This window comes from Hordeum vulgare, chromosome 7H, assembly GCF_904849725.1.
Source record: "Hordeum vulgare subsp. vulgare chromosome 7H, MorexV3_pseudomolecules_assembly, whole genome shotgun sequence".
Lineage (NCBI taxonomy): Eukaryota > Viridiplantae > Streptophyta > Magnoliopsida > Poales > Poaceae > Hordeum > Hordeum vulgare.
The window spans coordinates 601,343,774-601,358,954 of record NC_058524.1 but is presented as its reverse complement, the minus strand read 5'-3'; the positions used below and the strand labels follow the sequence as shown (position 1 = coordinate 601,358,954).

The following is a 15,181-nucleotide window of genomic DNA, read 5'->3' as shown; positions in this document are numbered from 1 at the left end:
TAGCCGGCCGTTTCTTATAGTGTGGTGTGCATGAGTAGGGTTACCCTCGTTATAGCGTTTGCGCTATCAACTTTCCTTTCCAACAACTATTTATTTAGCGAGTGCATGGCAGCAATTACACTGGATGTAGAACGGTGAAGACTGAAACACACGTATGTAAAGGAACCAATAGCTGTAAGGCACATGGGAATATGTACGTGCAAAAGGTCTGCAACAGGCCTGCAGGGCCACATATGCACGCAAAGGAATCAAGCTATATAGACCAGAAAAGGAACGATGCAGAGAGAATCGGGCGCCCAAAGAATTCATGATTGGACAATCTAACGATGGGGCGTTAGAGAAATCAGCCGCCTGATTTTAAGAGTTTTATTACAAAGTATATTGATCACTGAAAGTATATTGGATGTTTAAAATCCAGAGGGTTTGGCACTGTAGGCAAATATTTCCTTTGGAACACGAGGAAGGGAAGAATTCCTACATGAACAGTGTTCCTCTAAAATCCCCGCAGAATTCCTATGAACCGAACGCAGCCTACATTTCCTATGTTTTTCCTTCAATCCAGACAGTACGTACCCCGCCAGTTTCCTTTTCTCCCTCGACAAAACTACTCCACGTCGGTTTAGGTAGGCTGTCGTGGAAGAAAAGAACTCCTGTCCGCATCAGGCATCTTCCGTAGCGGCCGCGTTTCTTGTTCGCTATATATATATAGGCCGGCCGGTGCCACCAGATCAAACAAGCCAGGGAGCAGTCGATCAATCGGCCAAGAAAAGATGCAGATCTTCGTCAAGACCCTCACCGGGAAGACAATCACGCTCGAGGTCGAGAGCAGCGACACCATCGACAATGTCAAGGCCAAAATCCAGGACAAGGAAGGTATGTACCACCATCCACCTCATCCCCGGCGGCTGGCCTTCACGTATATGCTAGCTAAACTGTTGGTTATCAATGATTTTCAGGCATCCCTCCGGATCAGCAGCGTCTGATCTTCGCCGGGAAGCAGCTGGAGGACGGGCGCACCCTGGCCGACTACAACATCCAGAAAGAGTCGACGCTGCACCTGGTGCTCCGTCTCCGGGGCGGCAGCCGGGGCCAGTACATCATCCTCGACCCCAACCTGCTGCAACTCGCGCTCAAGTACAGGGAGAAGAAGATGATCTGCCGCAAGTGCTACGCGCGCCTCCCCCACGGCTCCAGCAACTGCCGCAAGAAGAAGTGCGGCCACAGCAACGAGCTCAGGAAGAAGAAGAGGTTCATCGACAAGACCACCATGATCTGAAGAAAGAAAGCACAAGATAGATTTCGTTCCATATATATATTAGCTAGCTTATTACAGTACGTTCTATAGCAAGACTTTTTTTTTGTTGACAAGACTATTTGTCTAAAGTATTGGACCTTTTATAATTAATAAGTACAGTATAATTTAGTCACAAAAGAACTGTATTTTGTTTGTCTGTTTTCATTACCCAAACGCAATTATGTTCTGAATGCCACAATAGTAATCTCTCGAACAACTTCAACAATGACGCAAAGGAAAAAACCCAAACAGCCCTACAATGGCCGGAGGCATCGAGGGGTGTATTTTTAAGAGGGGGATATCAGTAATTCAGTACTAGATATTTTGCTCAGCTTGTTGCCCTTGAAGACAGATCTTTAGTCCTGGTTTGCAATTTCCAACCCTGTTTTCTACTAGGGGCGACAGCCGAGGCCAGTACATCGTAGACCCCAGCCTCCTGCAGCTCGCCCTAAGTATAGGGAGAAGAAGATGATCTGCCGACTGCCGCAAGTGCATTACACCACCTTCTATCACAAGATATTTTTTTGAAGTACTAATCCGCATCGATTTGACGCGTGTATTAAACCATAGCCAATTTCTTTATAATTATAATGAGGATAATTTAGTCGCAAAAAAACTGTATTTTGTTTGTGTGTTTTCTGAACGCCATAACCGTAATCTGTCGACCAACTACAACAATGACACAAAGGAAAAAAACCAGTCCTACAATCGTCGGAGGGAGTGAGTGGTCTATTCCATACAAGGGCAATATCAATACACTAGTTAGTTCAGTGCTGCAAATTTTGCTCAGCTTGTTGGGCTTGAAAGGTTTGATCGATGGGCTGTCCAATGACAGAAAAATCAACCAACTTTTATACCCAAAAGGCGCTGTGATCCGTTGTGTTGCATAGCAAGGCAGGTGCCCTAGACATTGATTCAAGAACCCTCTTAGTTTGTTTTTGGTGGGAAAATTTCCAATCTATTCATCTTTCATCATAGTAATACAACGAACACCAGAAATAATACAAAATTACATCCAACTCCACAGACCATCTAGCGACGAATACAGACACTGAAGCGGACCAAAGGCGTGACACCCTCGTCGACGCTTGCTCGTCGGAGCCGGACAAAACTTGTTGTAGTAGACAATTAAAAATTTGTCGTGCTAAGATTCCATAGGACCAACGCACTAGAACAAGTACCGCCATCGTTGAAGAGTACTGTAGTTCGGAAGATTTCAACCCGAAGATAGACGAACTAACATAGACAAACTATGATCAGATCTGAGCAAAACCGTAGAAGACACATCTTCACATGCCCACCGACAATGATAGGCGCACCATCAAGATGGTGATTAGGCGGAAAGAACCTTATTAAATCTTTAGGGAACCGGCACTGTCTTGTCTTGCTGAACAAGTCATAAAACCAGAACAAAACTTGAAGAACTGTCTAAAAACGAAGCCCCCTGCCGGCAAGGGCCGGGATCCACCGCGCCGTCATGACCGTTAAGCCACTGGAGACGAGGTGGACCGGCGCCGGCGCCGACGAGATGCAGAGGACCCCTAGATTTGTGTGGGGAGGAGGCGACTGCGTGAAGATGATTTAGCCATAGGCACTTCTTGAAGTCCATCTGTTGGGTTCAAGGAGTTTATATGATGACCAAGATGGTATTCAAGGTATTATCCAAAGAATGGTCATAGAGACACATGGTTGATCAAGATATCAGACAAAGAGTAAAACAAGATGATCAACACACAAAGCATACAAGATGTATCGAGAGGGATCAAGTGATCCCATGGTATGGTAAGCATTGTCCATTACGTGTTTGTGTACTAACCCATGGTCTTCGTGAGAGTTCTATGTGGGGGTTAGGTGTGTTTCCATGGGCTTGCGTCAAAGGGAAGATTTCATACAACCCACGAAGTATGACGTCAAGTTGTGATCGTCATCAAGATTGCGATGTGCAAGTTCAAGTGGATCAGCACGAAGATATCATGCTTGAAGCTTGGCGTCCATTGTGGTGGCAATGGACTTGTGAAGATATGCTGAAGAGTGGCTCACCCATAGTGAGTATGGGGGAGCAATCAACTAGTCTTCATCAAGCCAACGCAATCAAGAAAGGTGGTCCATCTTGAGAAAGCCAAGATCATCATCATCTAGCTCAAGAGGACGAGGTGCACGGTATAGGTTTGCCCTTGATAGGTTTTCTGTTTAGGATAGATTGCTGTATTATCAAGGGGGGCTCTCAAGTGAGTAGCTTGATCGTATCGTTCGTTGAGAGGTCAAACCATTTGCATCCTTGCATCATACTTCTTGGTTCTTGTTTGGTGTTTCTCTTTGTGAGTTTTAGAGCTTATGGTCATCTTCGTGACAAGCTCGAGTTCATCGAAAACGGAGTCCATATGCATCTACTATGATGTTTTCGATGTTGGAGTTTTTGCCGGTTCTTCATTCATAGAGGACTCACATCTCTATATCATTGGCATTTTCATATCTGCATGGTCTTGTAACCATTTCGTGTGTACATTCTTCTTTGTGGATATATATCATCATGATTGTCTTCTACTTAGAAATTTTTACACATGAGAGAAGTTACATCTCTAATTGATATCCTCTTTTCTTTTACGTCCACCGTTGCATTTCCTTTTTCAGTTTTTGGTGGCTTCGTGAAAGGATTTGTCTTGAGTGCGTGTCTTATTTCCCTACATCTTTATGCACTCTTTGGCCATGAAGATTATTTTTCCTCATGCCTGTCTGGATGAGGGTTTTGCCATTTCGACTGGTATCCCTCCTCTCTTGACAAGGTTCTTATTTCCTATCTTCAACATGGGTTGTCACAAGCGTTGGTTCTTATTTTGTTTATTAGTAAGCTTGTGAACCCATTTTCTAGTATGTGTGTGTGGGAATGATATGTCTTGCACTTTGTGTCTCATTTCATCAAGACTATGTTGATGAGTAATGTTCATCCTTATCTTAGTCTTCTCAAGTGCCTTGCCATGACACACACACATTATTTTGGTTGAGCATAATCTTAAGTTTCTTCTTTTACATGTTGCTCAACCACTTGTTTTGTGCAAGAGATTTGCTTATTGTCTCATCTTTCTTCTTGCACCCGTTGTGTGTTTTTATTAATTTTGGGGGAGCAACGATCCTATTTTGTGCACTTGTATCATATACAAAAATCTCTTATTAGTGCACAAATCATCGGAAGCTTCTCTAGTTTTGATAAAACACTCTGTTTCTTTTATCATAATATCTTTTATTCATGTGGTTTGAAGGACCATATGATTGTTTGTTCCATCTGGTATCTTTTGATTGCTTGCCTCTATTTTGGTATGTCCTTGTGGCATACGATTCTTTTATTTGCAATCTTTGGGTCCTCAATATAGTTTGTTTTCCTCCAACTACTTATCATTGTATTTGGGTATTTTTTGCACTCATTTGCTGAGAAGTGCACACTTTTTGGAGGACCACCAAATATATTGGCTTTCTAAACTTTTCATCCATTTTGGCAATCGATGCCAATGGGGGAGAAGTTTAGAGAGTTTACTTTGGATATGTTTAGAGGGGTTTGCTTTTATTGTGTAAGCATTTACATCTTGCACGCATGCATTATTGTTTTGTATGTGTGCGGTTGGTTATGCTTATTTCCTTATATAAACTCTCTTGAAGTAGTTGTCATCAATTACCAAAATGGGGGAGATTCTTAGAGCACATATCTCCATATGTGGTTTTGGTAATTGATGACAATTCCTATGGACTAATGGTTGCCTTAAGTTACATTTATAGGATTTGTCCATAGGCACTTCTTGAAGTCCATCTATTGGGTTCAAAGAGTTTATATGATGACCAAGATGGTATTCAAGGTATTATCCAAAGAATGGTCATAGAGACACATGGTTGATCAAGATCTCAGACAAAGAGTAAATCAAGATGATCAACACACAAAGCGTACAAGATGTACCGAGAGGGATCAAGTGATCCCATGGTATGGTAAGCATTGTCCATTACGTGTTTGTGTACTAACCCATGGTCTTCGTGAGAGTTCTATCTGGGGGTTAGGTGTGTTTCCATGGGCTTGCGTCAAAGGGAAGATCTCATACAACCCATGAAGTATGACGTCAAGTTGTGATCGTCATCAAGATTGCGATGTGCAAGTTCAAGTGGATCAGCACGAAGATATCAGCTTGAAGCTTGGCGTCCATTGTGGTGGCAATGGACTTGTGAAGATATGCTGAAGAGTGGCTCACCCATAGTGAGTATGGGGGAGCAATCAACTAGTCTCATCAAGCCAACGCAATCAAGAAAGGTGGTCCATCTTGAGGAAGTCAAGATCATCATCATCTAGCTCAAGAGGACGAGGTGCAAGGTATAGGTTTGCCCTTGATAGGTTTTCTGTTTAGGATAGATTGTTGTACTATCAAGGGGGGCTCTCAAGTGAGTAGCTTGATCGTATCGTTCGTTGAGAGCTCAAACCATTTGCATCCTTGCATCATACTTCTTGGTTCTTGTTTGGTGTTTCTCTTTGTGAGTTTTAGAGCTTATGTTCATCTTCGTCACAAGCTCGAGTTCATAAAAAACGGAGTCCATATGCATCTACTACGATGTTTTTGATGTTGGAGTTTTTGCTGGTTCTTCATTCATAGAGGACTCACATCTCTATATCATTGGCATTTTCATATCTGCATGGTCTTAAGATTTCCATGCGTAATATGGCCTCTAGGCACTAGTGGGAGTAGTTGCTATGAGTTTAGTTGAGCCTTGTTCACTTTTCCTTAGAATCACTAAAAATTTCAGAGATAGAAAAGGGAAAAGATGAGGAGGTTCTTAAGAGGCTCGTCAAGCCGTGACCCCAAGGATGATGGAAGTGAGAAGAAGCCCAAGTATGTGGTCCCTCGAGTCGCAGAAGTTCAAGCGTGCGAGTGGCCAAGCGACGTGTTCTTACGCGCCGCTGGAATTTATGAGGACTTTTACCACTTGGTGGAGAACGCAGGCCTTACCGCCTTCGTTGAAGATATGTGACCGCAATACCTCCACCTCACTAATATCTTCGTACAAAGCTTTAACTTCTATCCGAGGAAGAATCCTCCTATGGTTGAGTTCAAACTTTATGATATCCCCCAGTGCATGTCACTCCAGGATTTTTGCAATGTTTGCAAACTGCCTTTTGTGGGGGATATTCATGAACCTCGTCCACGGGACTTGGAAACTTTCATCAATACAATTGCTGTAGGAGAGGAGAGAGGAGTGTCTTGCGCTAGAGCTGCTAGCATTCATTTTACCGTGCTTCGGTACTTCTCACTATTTGTGGAAAAATGTTTGATTGGCCGTGGGAAGGCTGGGTCACTTAGTTCCCCAGATCTTGTGGTCTTGCGCGAAGCCCTTTATAAGATAAAACTTATAGCTTCGGCGCTATAGTAGCTCAACGGTTGAACCTGAACCGTTATAAATGTGTTGTCTATGGAGGTATCTATGCTACCCGACTTGCCAGACACTTTGAGATACCTATTAAACTGGACGAGGAAGAAGAGATTCTTCTTCTCGAGAGATATCTAGATTATGATAGCATGGTTCACCATGACTTTCTTGATAGAGATATAAATAGAAGGATGATTTATAACGTAGTATTTAGTCAGGGTACTCGTGAGACTATTTCTTTGCCTGCTCCTGCTTTGTTCAATCTTCATGCAGGCAGGTACATTATTATGCCGTTGGACATCTACGCATATTGGGGCTTAGCCCAACCACAGGTGCCCGTGCCCGAGCCACCAGTCGAGTACCAGACGCAGGTTTATCAGTGGGAGCCAGAGGAGCTCACACAGCAGTGGCATCCTCAGTCCACTCCGAAGTACCGTGGAGCTGGTTATTTCCCTCCTTGGGAGTAGACCAACTTAGGCCAAAAGCCTAAGCTTGGGGGAGTACGTGTTCTCACCGACTTTACATTCTTGCTTATGCTTTCACTTTGTTCATCGGTATTCACACTTTGCCACTGTATCATCCATGCTAGTTTATTTCTTTTCTTTTTGTGTGTCTGTCTAGTTTGAGAAAACCCAAAAATATTTTCTTTTTCTTCTTTTGCTTGTTCGGAGCTTTCCCGTGTAAATAGTTTTCTTTTTCTTTGGGTCAAGGTAGAAGACCATGGTTACAATGTTTAGTGGCTCTTGCATGCATACCTGTTTAGCTTTCAAAGAGCCATATTACTTTGTCTTATCCTTTGTGTTTGCCTGCAGATTCCAGCTTTAGTCCAATGCACGAGCACACTTGTTATTGTTCACATCGTTCGGTCGTGCAAGTGAAAGGCAATAATGACGATATATGATGAAGTGACTGAGCCTGGAAAAGCTAGTATGAACTTGATCTATTTTGTTTTTGTAAATATGATTAGCTCACTGTTCCTAGTTCAGCTTTGTTGTGAGAGAAACATGTTTGCAATGACAACTTAGAGATCGTAGTTTCTGATGCCATGCTTAATTAGCTAGGAGCTTATAATGGTTTGTCTTGGTTGGCAACATGAATGTTGAGATGACTGTGATGTAGTATGATAGGATGGTATCCTCCTTTGAATGATTCAAGTGGCTTGACTTGGCGCATGTTCACGCATGTAGTTGAAACAAAATCAACACAGCCTCTATGATATTCATGTTCATGGTGATTTATGTCCTACTCATGCTTGCACTCAATGTTGGTTAATCTCAATGCATTTTGATGAGTGTTGTCGCTCTCTAGTTGGTCGCTTCCCAGTCTTTTGCTAGCCTTCACTTGTACTAAGCGGGAATACTGCTTGTGCATCCACTTCCATAAACCCAAAGTTGTGCCATATGAGTCCACCATACCTACCTATGTGCGTTATCTACCTCCCGTTCCAAGTAAATTTGCATGTGCCACTCTCTAAATCTTCAAGAAATAATCTGTTTTGCATGCCCGAACCGCTCATGTAGTGACATGGGGCTATTAGTATCTTCCATGCTAGGCGTGTTATCCTCGATATGTGTTTATTCACTATCATGCACGAGAAAGGGGCCGGTAATTGGAATTCCCAGTTCCATGCTCAAATCGAAAAGATAATTGCAAACAAAACTCCCCCAGGATTGATGTTGGTATGGACGGTACCCGAGAATTCGGCTAGCCGTGGAGTGTCATTGATTGGTGGTGGGGGAGTCAAAACTTTACTTTTCTGTTTGGGAACCGCCTATAGCATGTGTAGCGTGGAAGATGTTGAGAACCCTTAGTCATTGCGTTGACAATGAAAGCATGCCACCCAAAATTATTATCTCTGTTTTCAAAGCTTGAGCTCTCGCACCTCTGCAAATCAATGCTTCCCTCTACGAAGGGCCTGTCTATTTATGTTCCTGTTGAGTCATTCTCCTCTTATAAAAGCACCAATTAGAGAGCACCTCTGTCATTTTTATGCTTTGCTTTTAGCTGTGTTGAGTATGACTGTGACTCGATCTTCTTTGCCTTGAATTACAATGTTTAGTCAGCCGTTGGTCTTTGAAGGTGCTCTGCATTTATGTTTTGCGGTCTCAGAAAGAGCTAGCGAGATACCATCTGTTCGCACTGCTTCATGTTGTTTTGATTGAAGTGTTGACACTTGAGACTTATTATTATTTGCTCGCTAGTTGATTATGTCATTGATATGAGTTTACCGTGAGACCTAGATGTCATTTTCTTATGTGGTTTGCTTGTGATCTTGCTGAAACTATGGATATGAGTTAGACAAAGTTGCAGCAACAGGATCAAACAGAGTTCGTCAAAGTTTTTCTTTTGTCTCTTTCAGTTTGTCAACTGAATTGCTTGAGGACAAGCAAGGCTTTAAGCTTGGGGGAGTTGATACGTCCGTCGTATCTACTTTTCCGAACTCTTTTGCCCTTGTTTTGGACTCTAATTTGCATAATTTGAATGGAACTAACCCGGACTAACGTTGTTTTCAGCAGAATTGCCATTGTGTTGTTTTTGTGCAGAAATAAAAGTTCTCGGAATGTCCTGAAAATTTACGGAGATTTTTTCTGGAATTAATGAAAAATACCTGCGCAAAGATCCACCGGAGGGGGTGTGCTAGTGGGCCACAAGCCCAGACAGCGCGACCACCCCCCCCCCAGGACGCACCAACCAGGCTCGTGGGGCCCACAGAGCACCACCGCGTCCAAACTCAGCTCTATTTATTCCGTCTCGCCCGAAAAAAAATCAGAGAGAAGGATTCATCGCGTTTTACGATACGGAGGCGCCGCCACCCCTTGTTCTTCATCTCGAGGGCCGATCTGGAGTCCGTTCTGGGCTCCGGAGAGGGAGATCGTCGCCATCGTCATCATCAAACTTCCTCTATCACCAATTCCATGATGCTCTTCACTGTTTGTGAGTAATCTCATCGTAGGCTTGCTGCACGGTGATGAGTTGGATGAGATCTATCATGTAATCGAGTTAGTTTTGACGGGGATTGATCCCTAGTATCCACTATGTTCTGAGATTGATGTTGCTACTACTTTGCCATGCTTAATGCTTGTCACTAGGGCCTGAGTGCCATGATTTCAGATCTGAACCTATTATGTTGTCGCCAATATATGTGTGTTTTAGATCCTATCTTGCAAGTTGTAGTCACCTACTATGTGTTATGACCCGGCAATCCCGGAGTGACAATAGCCGGAACCACTCCCGGAGATGACCATAGTATGAGGAGTTCATGTATTCACCAAGTGTTAATGCGTTGGTCTGGTTCTTTATTAAAAGGAGAACCTTAATATCCCGTAGTTTCCATTAGGACCCCACTGCCACGGGAGGGATGGACAATAGATGTCATGCAAGTTCTTTTCCCTAAGCACGTATGACTACATACGGAATACATGCCTACATTAGATTGACGAACGGGAGCTAGTTACTTATCTCTCCGTGTTATAGCTGTTACATGATGAATCACATCCGGCATACTCATCCATCACCGACCCACTGCCTACGAGTCTTTTATTACTGGTCCTTGCTACGTTACTTTATCGCTACTACTGTTGCTACTGCTGTTACTCTGCTGCTGTCACTACTGCTGTTACTTGTTGCTGGTGTCACTACTGCTGTTACTTGTTACTTTGCTGTTACCTGTTGCAAGACTTTTCTGGAGCCGTTGCCGGGGAAGCATAGCATTATTCTCACGAATAGTCCCCCGTCAACGTGCTATTTTCTGGCACCATTGATACAACAAATTAGGAATAGTCTGCCGTCAACAGATCTTTTCTGACACTGTTGCTATCATACCACTTTGCTATTGATACTTTGCTTGCAGTCACTAATCTTTCAGGTGTGGTTGAAATTGACAAACTCAGCTGCTAATACTTGAGAATATTCTTTCGCTTCCCCTTGAGTCGAATCAATAAATTTGGGTTGAATACTCTACCCTCGAAAATTGTTGCGATCCTCTACACTTGTGGGTTATCAACCGTCACCACGCCGTCGTGCTGCTGTAGCTCTCCCTCAACCTCTCCTCCCTCCTTGCTGGATCAAGGCGTTGGAGACGTCATCGGGCTGCACGTGTGTTGAACGTGGAGGTGCCGTTGTTCGGCGCATAGATCGGAATCCACCGCGATCTGAATCGATGTGAGTACGACTCCATCAACCGCGTTCTAGCAACGCTTCCGCTTAGCAATCTTCGAAGGTATGAAGATGCTCTATCCCTTTGCTCGTTGCTGGTTTCTTCATGGATAGATCCTTGCATGACGTAGAATTTTTTTAAAATTACTACGTTCCCCAGCATTCACTCCTTACATCTAGCATTTGCTTAGCTACTAAGCTACAACTGCTCTAGCTCTTACCATTAAAAACAAATATCAGTACTCTTGTTGTTGCTGTCGACATCCAGCCATTTGCATGCATGCATCGAGACTGAGGTGAAGACTACATTACTTATACTTGCATGTCATTATTTTTCGATGATATACTCACAGGGCTTGCATATCTACGATGTGCTAGATTTAGTAAAATTATTAAAATTTATCAATCGGTAAAATTGAGAAAAGGTTAAATTCTTTTTTGTCAACTAATGTAATTTCCCCTCTAGACATACTTTGTATTCTACACACAGACGATGAAAAGTGATGTGGCAAAAGGAGAGGTACGGCGACGGTTTTCCACATGTCCGGCCACTAGTGGTGGTCGGCCAGTTGGAAACTAGATCGGAAGGGGATGTGAGAAAAGGAGAGGTATTCAACGACAGCGACAGTTTTCCACATGTCCGGCCGCTAGTGGCGATCGGCGAGTTGGGAACTAGATCGGAAGCCGCGTGATCGCCGGACAGGAGGAGACAGATTATGCATTTTTTCCTAAGCGGGTGACACGTAAGCGTGATCGTGATTTCTTTGTATGGCCACACGTATTGCAATGGCCGGCGGGTACGTACAAAATAGGTGTGTACTACAAATCAATCGGTTGATCCGTGTGTGGGAAAATCAATCGGTTGATCCGTGCGTGGGAGCAACCAGCTCGATCGCCGTTGGATCCAACCACCAGATCGGCCTCCCATGAACCTATCGCTTTCGTGCTACAATACTGACGGCATGCATTAGGCTGCTCATAGTGGGGAGTAACATATAGTAGTATCATGCATATGTTACTATTGGATGATATTACCTTCATAGTGCATTGTATCATAAACTAGTATCACAGGTGATCTCATTTATTGACATGCATGACACATAGGCACTGTTTGGATCCTAGGCTTAGAGTTAGATTGGGTTAGAGTTGAGCTATCTAACCCTCAAAAATCCAAACAGGTAGGGTTAGAGTTGGTTAGATGCATCTAACCCACCCAAGAGGTGCTTTTTTGGGTTATACTTAGGTGGGGACCAAAAAAAAAAGAAAAAAAAAATCACATCCAACCGCACCAGATCCCTCCCACCAACCCCGCTCCCGTCCCTCCCGTCGGTCCCTCCCTCCTCACCGTCCCGTCCCAGCCGCCGGCCGCCGCGCCCCAGCCGGCTGCAGCCCCGCCCCGCCCCGCCGGCTGCAGCACGCCGCCCCGCCCCGCCGGCTGCAGCACGCCCAGCCGCCGGCCGCCGTGCCCCGCCCCGCCCACGTCCACGCCGCCGTCACCAGCAGGAAGTGCCACAGCTGCCACCGCCCGAACTCCCCCGGGTGTAGCGCCAGCGCGTCGTCGATGCTCAAGCGCTCGCCGCCGCCGCTGCCCGAGCAGGCGAGGAGCGCCTCGGTGGTCGTCGACATGGCCGTGCGTACGTCGCAGAGCGACCGTGGTATTGGTTGTACTTGGTTCACTTCCCTCCCTTGGGGCTCGTCGTGAGCTGGGTCGCGTGCTGCTTTCGTAGCCGTGTAGGCGGAGCGAGGCAACTACCCCACACAACAGTCCACTGTGGCGCGGTCGCCCTCATCGCGTGTATCTGGCGGATTACTAGACAAGAAGCGAAATATTCATCCGTTTGGCAAGTAATCAACTGAACAGATTTGATTTCTTTTGCTCGTTCAGATCTGAATGTTTGAACATTTTCACCATGTACTTGATTTGTGAGCGAGAGAAGGCCACACAACGACCGGCCACATCAAATCCGGCAGTGAATATGGACAAAAGTAGCCAAATGATTGAGAAAGAGCATTTATTGCCAATCTAACCCTCTCATCCAAACACCTCTTGGGTTAGAGTTAGTTCAGGGTTAGTTGAGGGTTAGAATCTAACTCTAACCTCTAACCCGGTTAGAGTATCCAAACAGGGTCATAGTAGCATAGCATTTAATATGATACGGTATCTACCTATGTTACTCTAACTCTCTCTCTCTTCTTTAATTACTTGCCACGTCAGCATGTTTGCTATTCTCAAGATTATAATACTAGCTATGTTACCCCCACTATGACCAGCCTTATGGACCTTTTCTCCGCCTGCACTCAGCGCTCTCCACCATCTGCATATCTTGAGCTGTGCTCCTCAACTAGTACGACGCCGGGTAACTAGTGCTTTTTCTTTTCTGTCTTGTTGCTTTTCCTTGACACATGAGTACACGGGCCACACAAACTCACAGCTTGGTTGTCAACCATCAACCGCCCACCTGCAGAGAAAAACCCGGCCGATTGGACACAAAATGTCTGTCGTGCCGCCGTCTGTGTGCCATGTGTCCATGATTGAGGCGTTTGCAACACGTGACTCTTGTTGCAAACCGTGCGAGTGCAACACGAACTACGTTGTCGATCGTGTAGAGAAATAAATTGTTTTGAGGGAATGCAACAAAGCTAGTGTTGCAAAAGGCTCGGCGAGCAGTTTTAACACAAAAAAGAATAACTCCTTGGGGGATTGCAACAAGGCTCATGATGCGAAAGGCTCAACGCAACACAAAGCTTGTTGCAAAGGCGCTCACTAAGAGGGATCAGGTGGATGTCGGTGGCTCCATTGAATGACAACCCTATGTGTTGGTCGAGTGATAATCCGATTGCTTCGACGACCTCAGTAGGTGTTGGATGGTCAGCATGACAATCGTCTGTTCTCTCCCCGCATCAGCCGTGCCCAACTCATTCGCACGATGGGTTTTGTCGCGCTTGGGGATTTGCAACACGAGTTGTGTTGCGCTCCGTTGAACCATTTTCAACCGTTCATGTTTTAATTGTAACGTGTCTATGTTTCGATCCGACCTTGCAATGTTGTGTGTTCAGTATGTAGGAGTTCTGGCCGGCAATATGAGTCACGCATGTCATACTCGTGGGGTTTGCAACATGGCCCATGTTGTGCTCGAAGGTTTTATAGTTCGGGTGATGTTGTGACTGCAACATGGGACATGTTGCGACGGCTGCAACAATGATGGTTGTGGAGCAGCGACCGTAACTTGAGACATGTTGTGACCATGGCGTGGGACATGTTGTGGTGGCCACACCTTTGGCAATGTTCTGTGATGATTAGTGTGTGCAGTGCATGCCCAGTTGCAAACTTCCCGAACACAACATGTGTTATGTTGCAAATAACGAGTACAATATGAGTCATACTACAAACTGTGAGCACAACTAAATGGCTAACACGGCTTGATTGATCGAATGTCGCACGCGGAATCTAACAGCTTTGAAGGCATCCGTGCATCAGCCGGACGACACATAGCGTACACCAAAAAAATATTGTCCGCCCCGCTTGCAACATTGTGTGTCAGACTTTGCAGTAGCACTGACAGGCGTCGCAGCACCATGCGCGTGGCTTTTATAGCCGGCCGTTTCTTATAGTGTGGTGTGCATGAGTAGGGTTACCCTCGTTATAGCGTTTGCGCTATCAACTTTCCTTTCCAACAACTATTTATTTAGCGAGTGCATGGCAGCAATTACACTGGATGTAGAACGGTGAAGACTGAAACACACGTATGTAAAGGAACCAATAGCTGTAAGGCACATGGGAATATGTACGTGCAAAAGGTCTGCAACAGGCCTGCAGGGCCACATATGCACGCAAAGGAATCAAGCTATATAGACCAGAAAAGGAACGATGCAGAGAGAATCGGGCGCCCAAAGAATTCATGATTGGACAATCTAACGATGGGGCGTTAGAGAAATCAGCCGCCTGATTTTAAGAGTTTTATTACAAAGTATATTGATCACTGAAAGTATATTGGATGTTTAAAATCCAGAGGGTTTGGCACTGTAGGCAAATATTTCCTTTGGAACACGAGGAAGGGAAGAATTCCTACATGAACAGTGTTCCTCTAAAATCCCCGCAGAATTCCTATGAACCGAACGCAGCCTACATTTCCTATGTTTTTCCTTCAATCCAGACAGTACGTACCCCGCCAGTTTCCTTTTCTCCCTCGACAAAACTACTCCACGTCGGTTTAGGTAGGCTGTCGTGGAAGAAAAGAACTCCTGTCCGCATCAGGCATCTTCCGTAGCGGCCGCGTTTCTTGTTCGCTATATATATATAGGCCGGCCGGTGCCACCAGATCAAACAAGCCAGGG

The 15,181-nt window shown here is 44.9% G+C and overlaps 1 protein-coding gene across 1 annotated transcript; it reads left to right on the top strand.

The window, feature by feature from the left end:
• The first annotated feature begins 743 nt into the window (after positions 1-743).
• LOC123413117 (ubiquitin-like) lies at positions 744-1,418 on the top strand. The gene is made up of 2 exons (XM_045106067.1): positions 744-873; positions 957-1,418. Exons 1-2 carry the CDS (start codon positions 771-773, stop codon positions 1,274-1,276), a joined length of 423 nt encoding a protein of 140 aa, XP_044962002.1. The 5' UTR covers positions 744-770; the 3' UTR covers positions 1,277-1,418.
• The last annotated feature ends 13,763 nt before the right edge of the window (positions 1,419-15,181 follow it).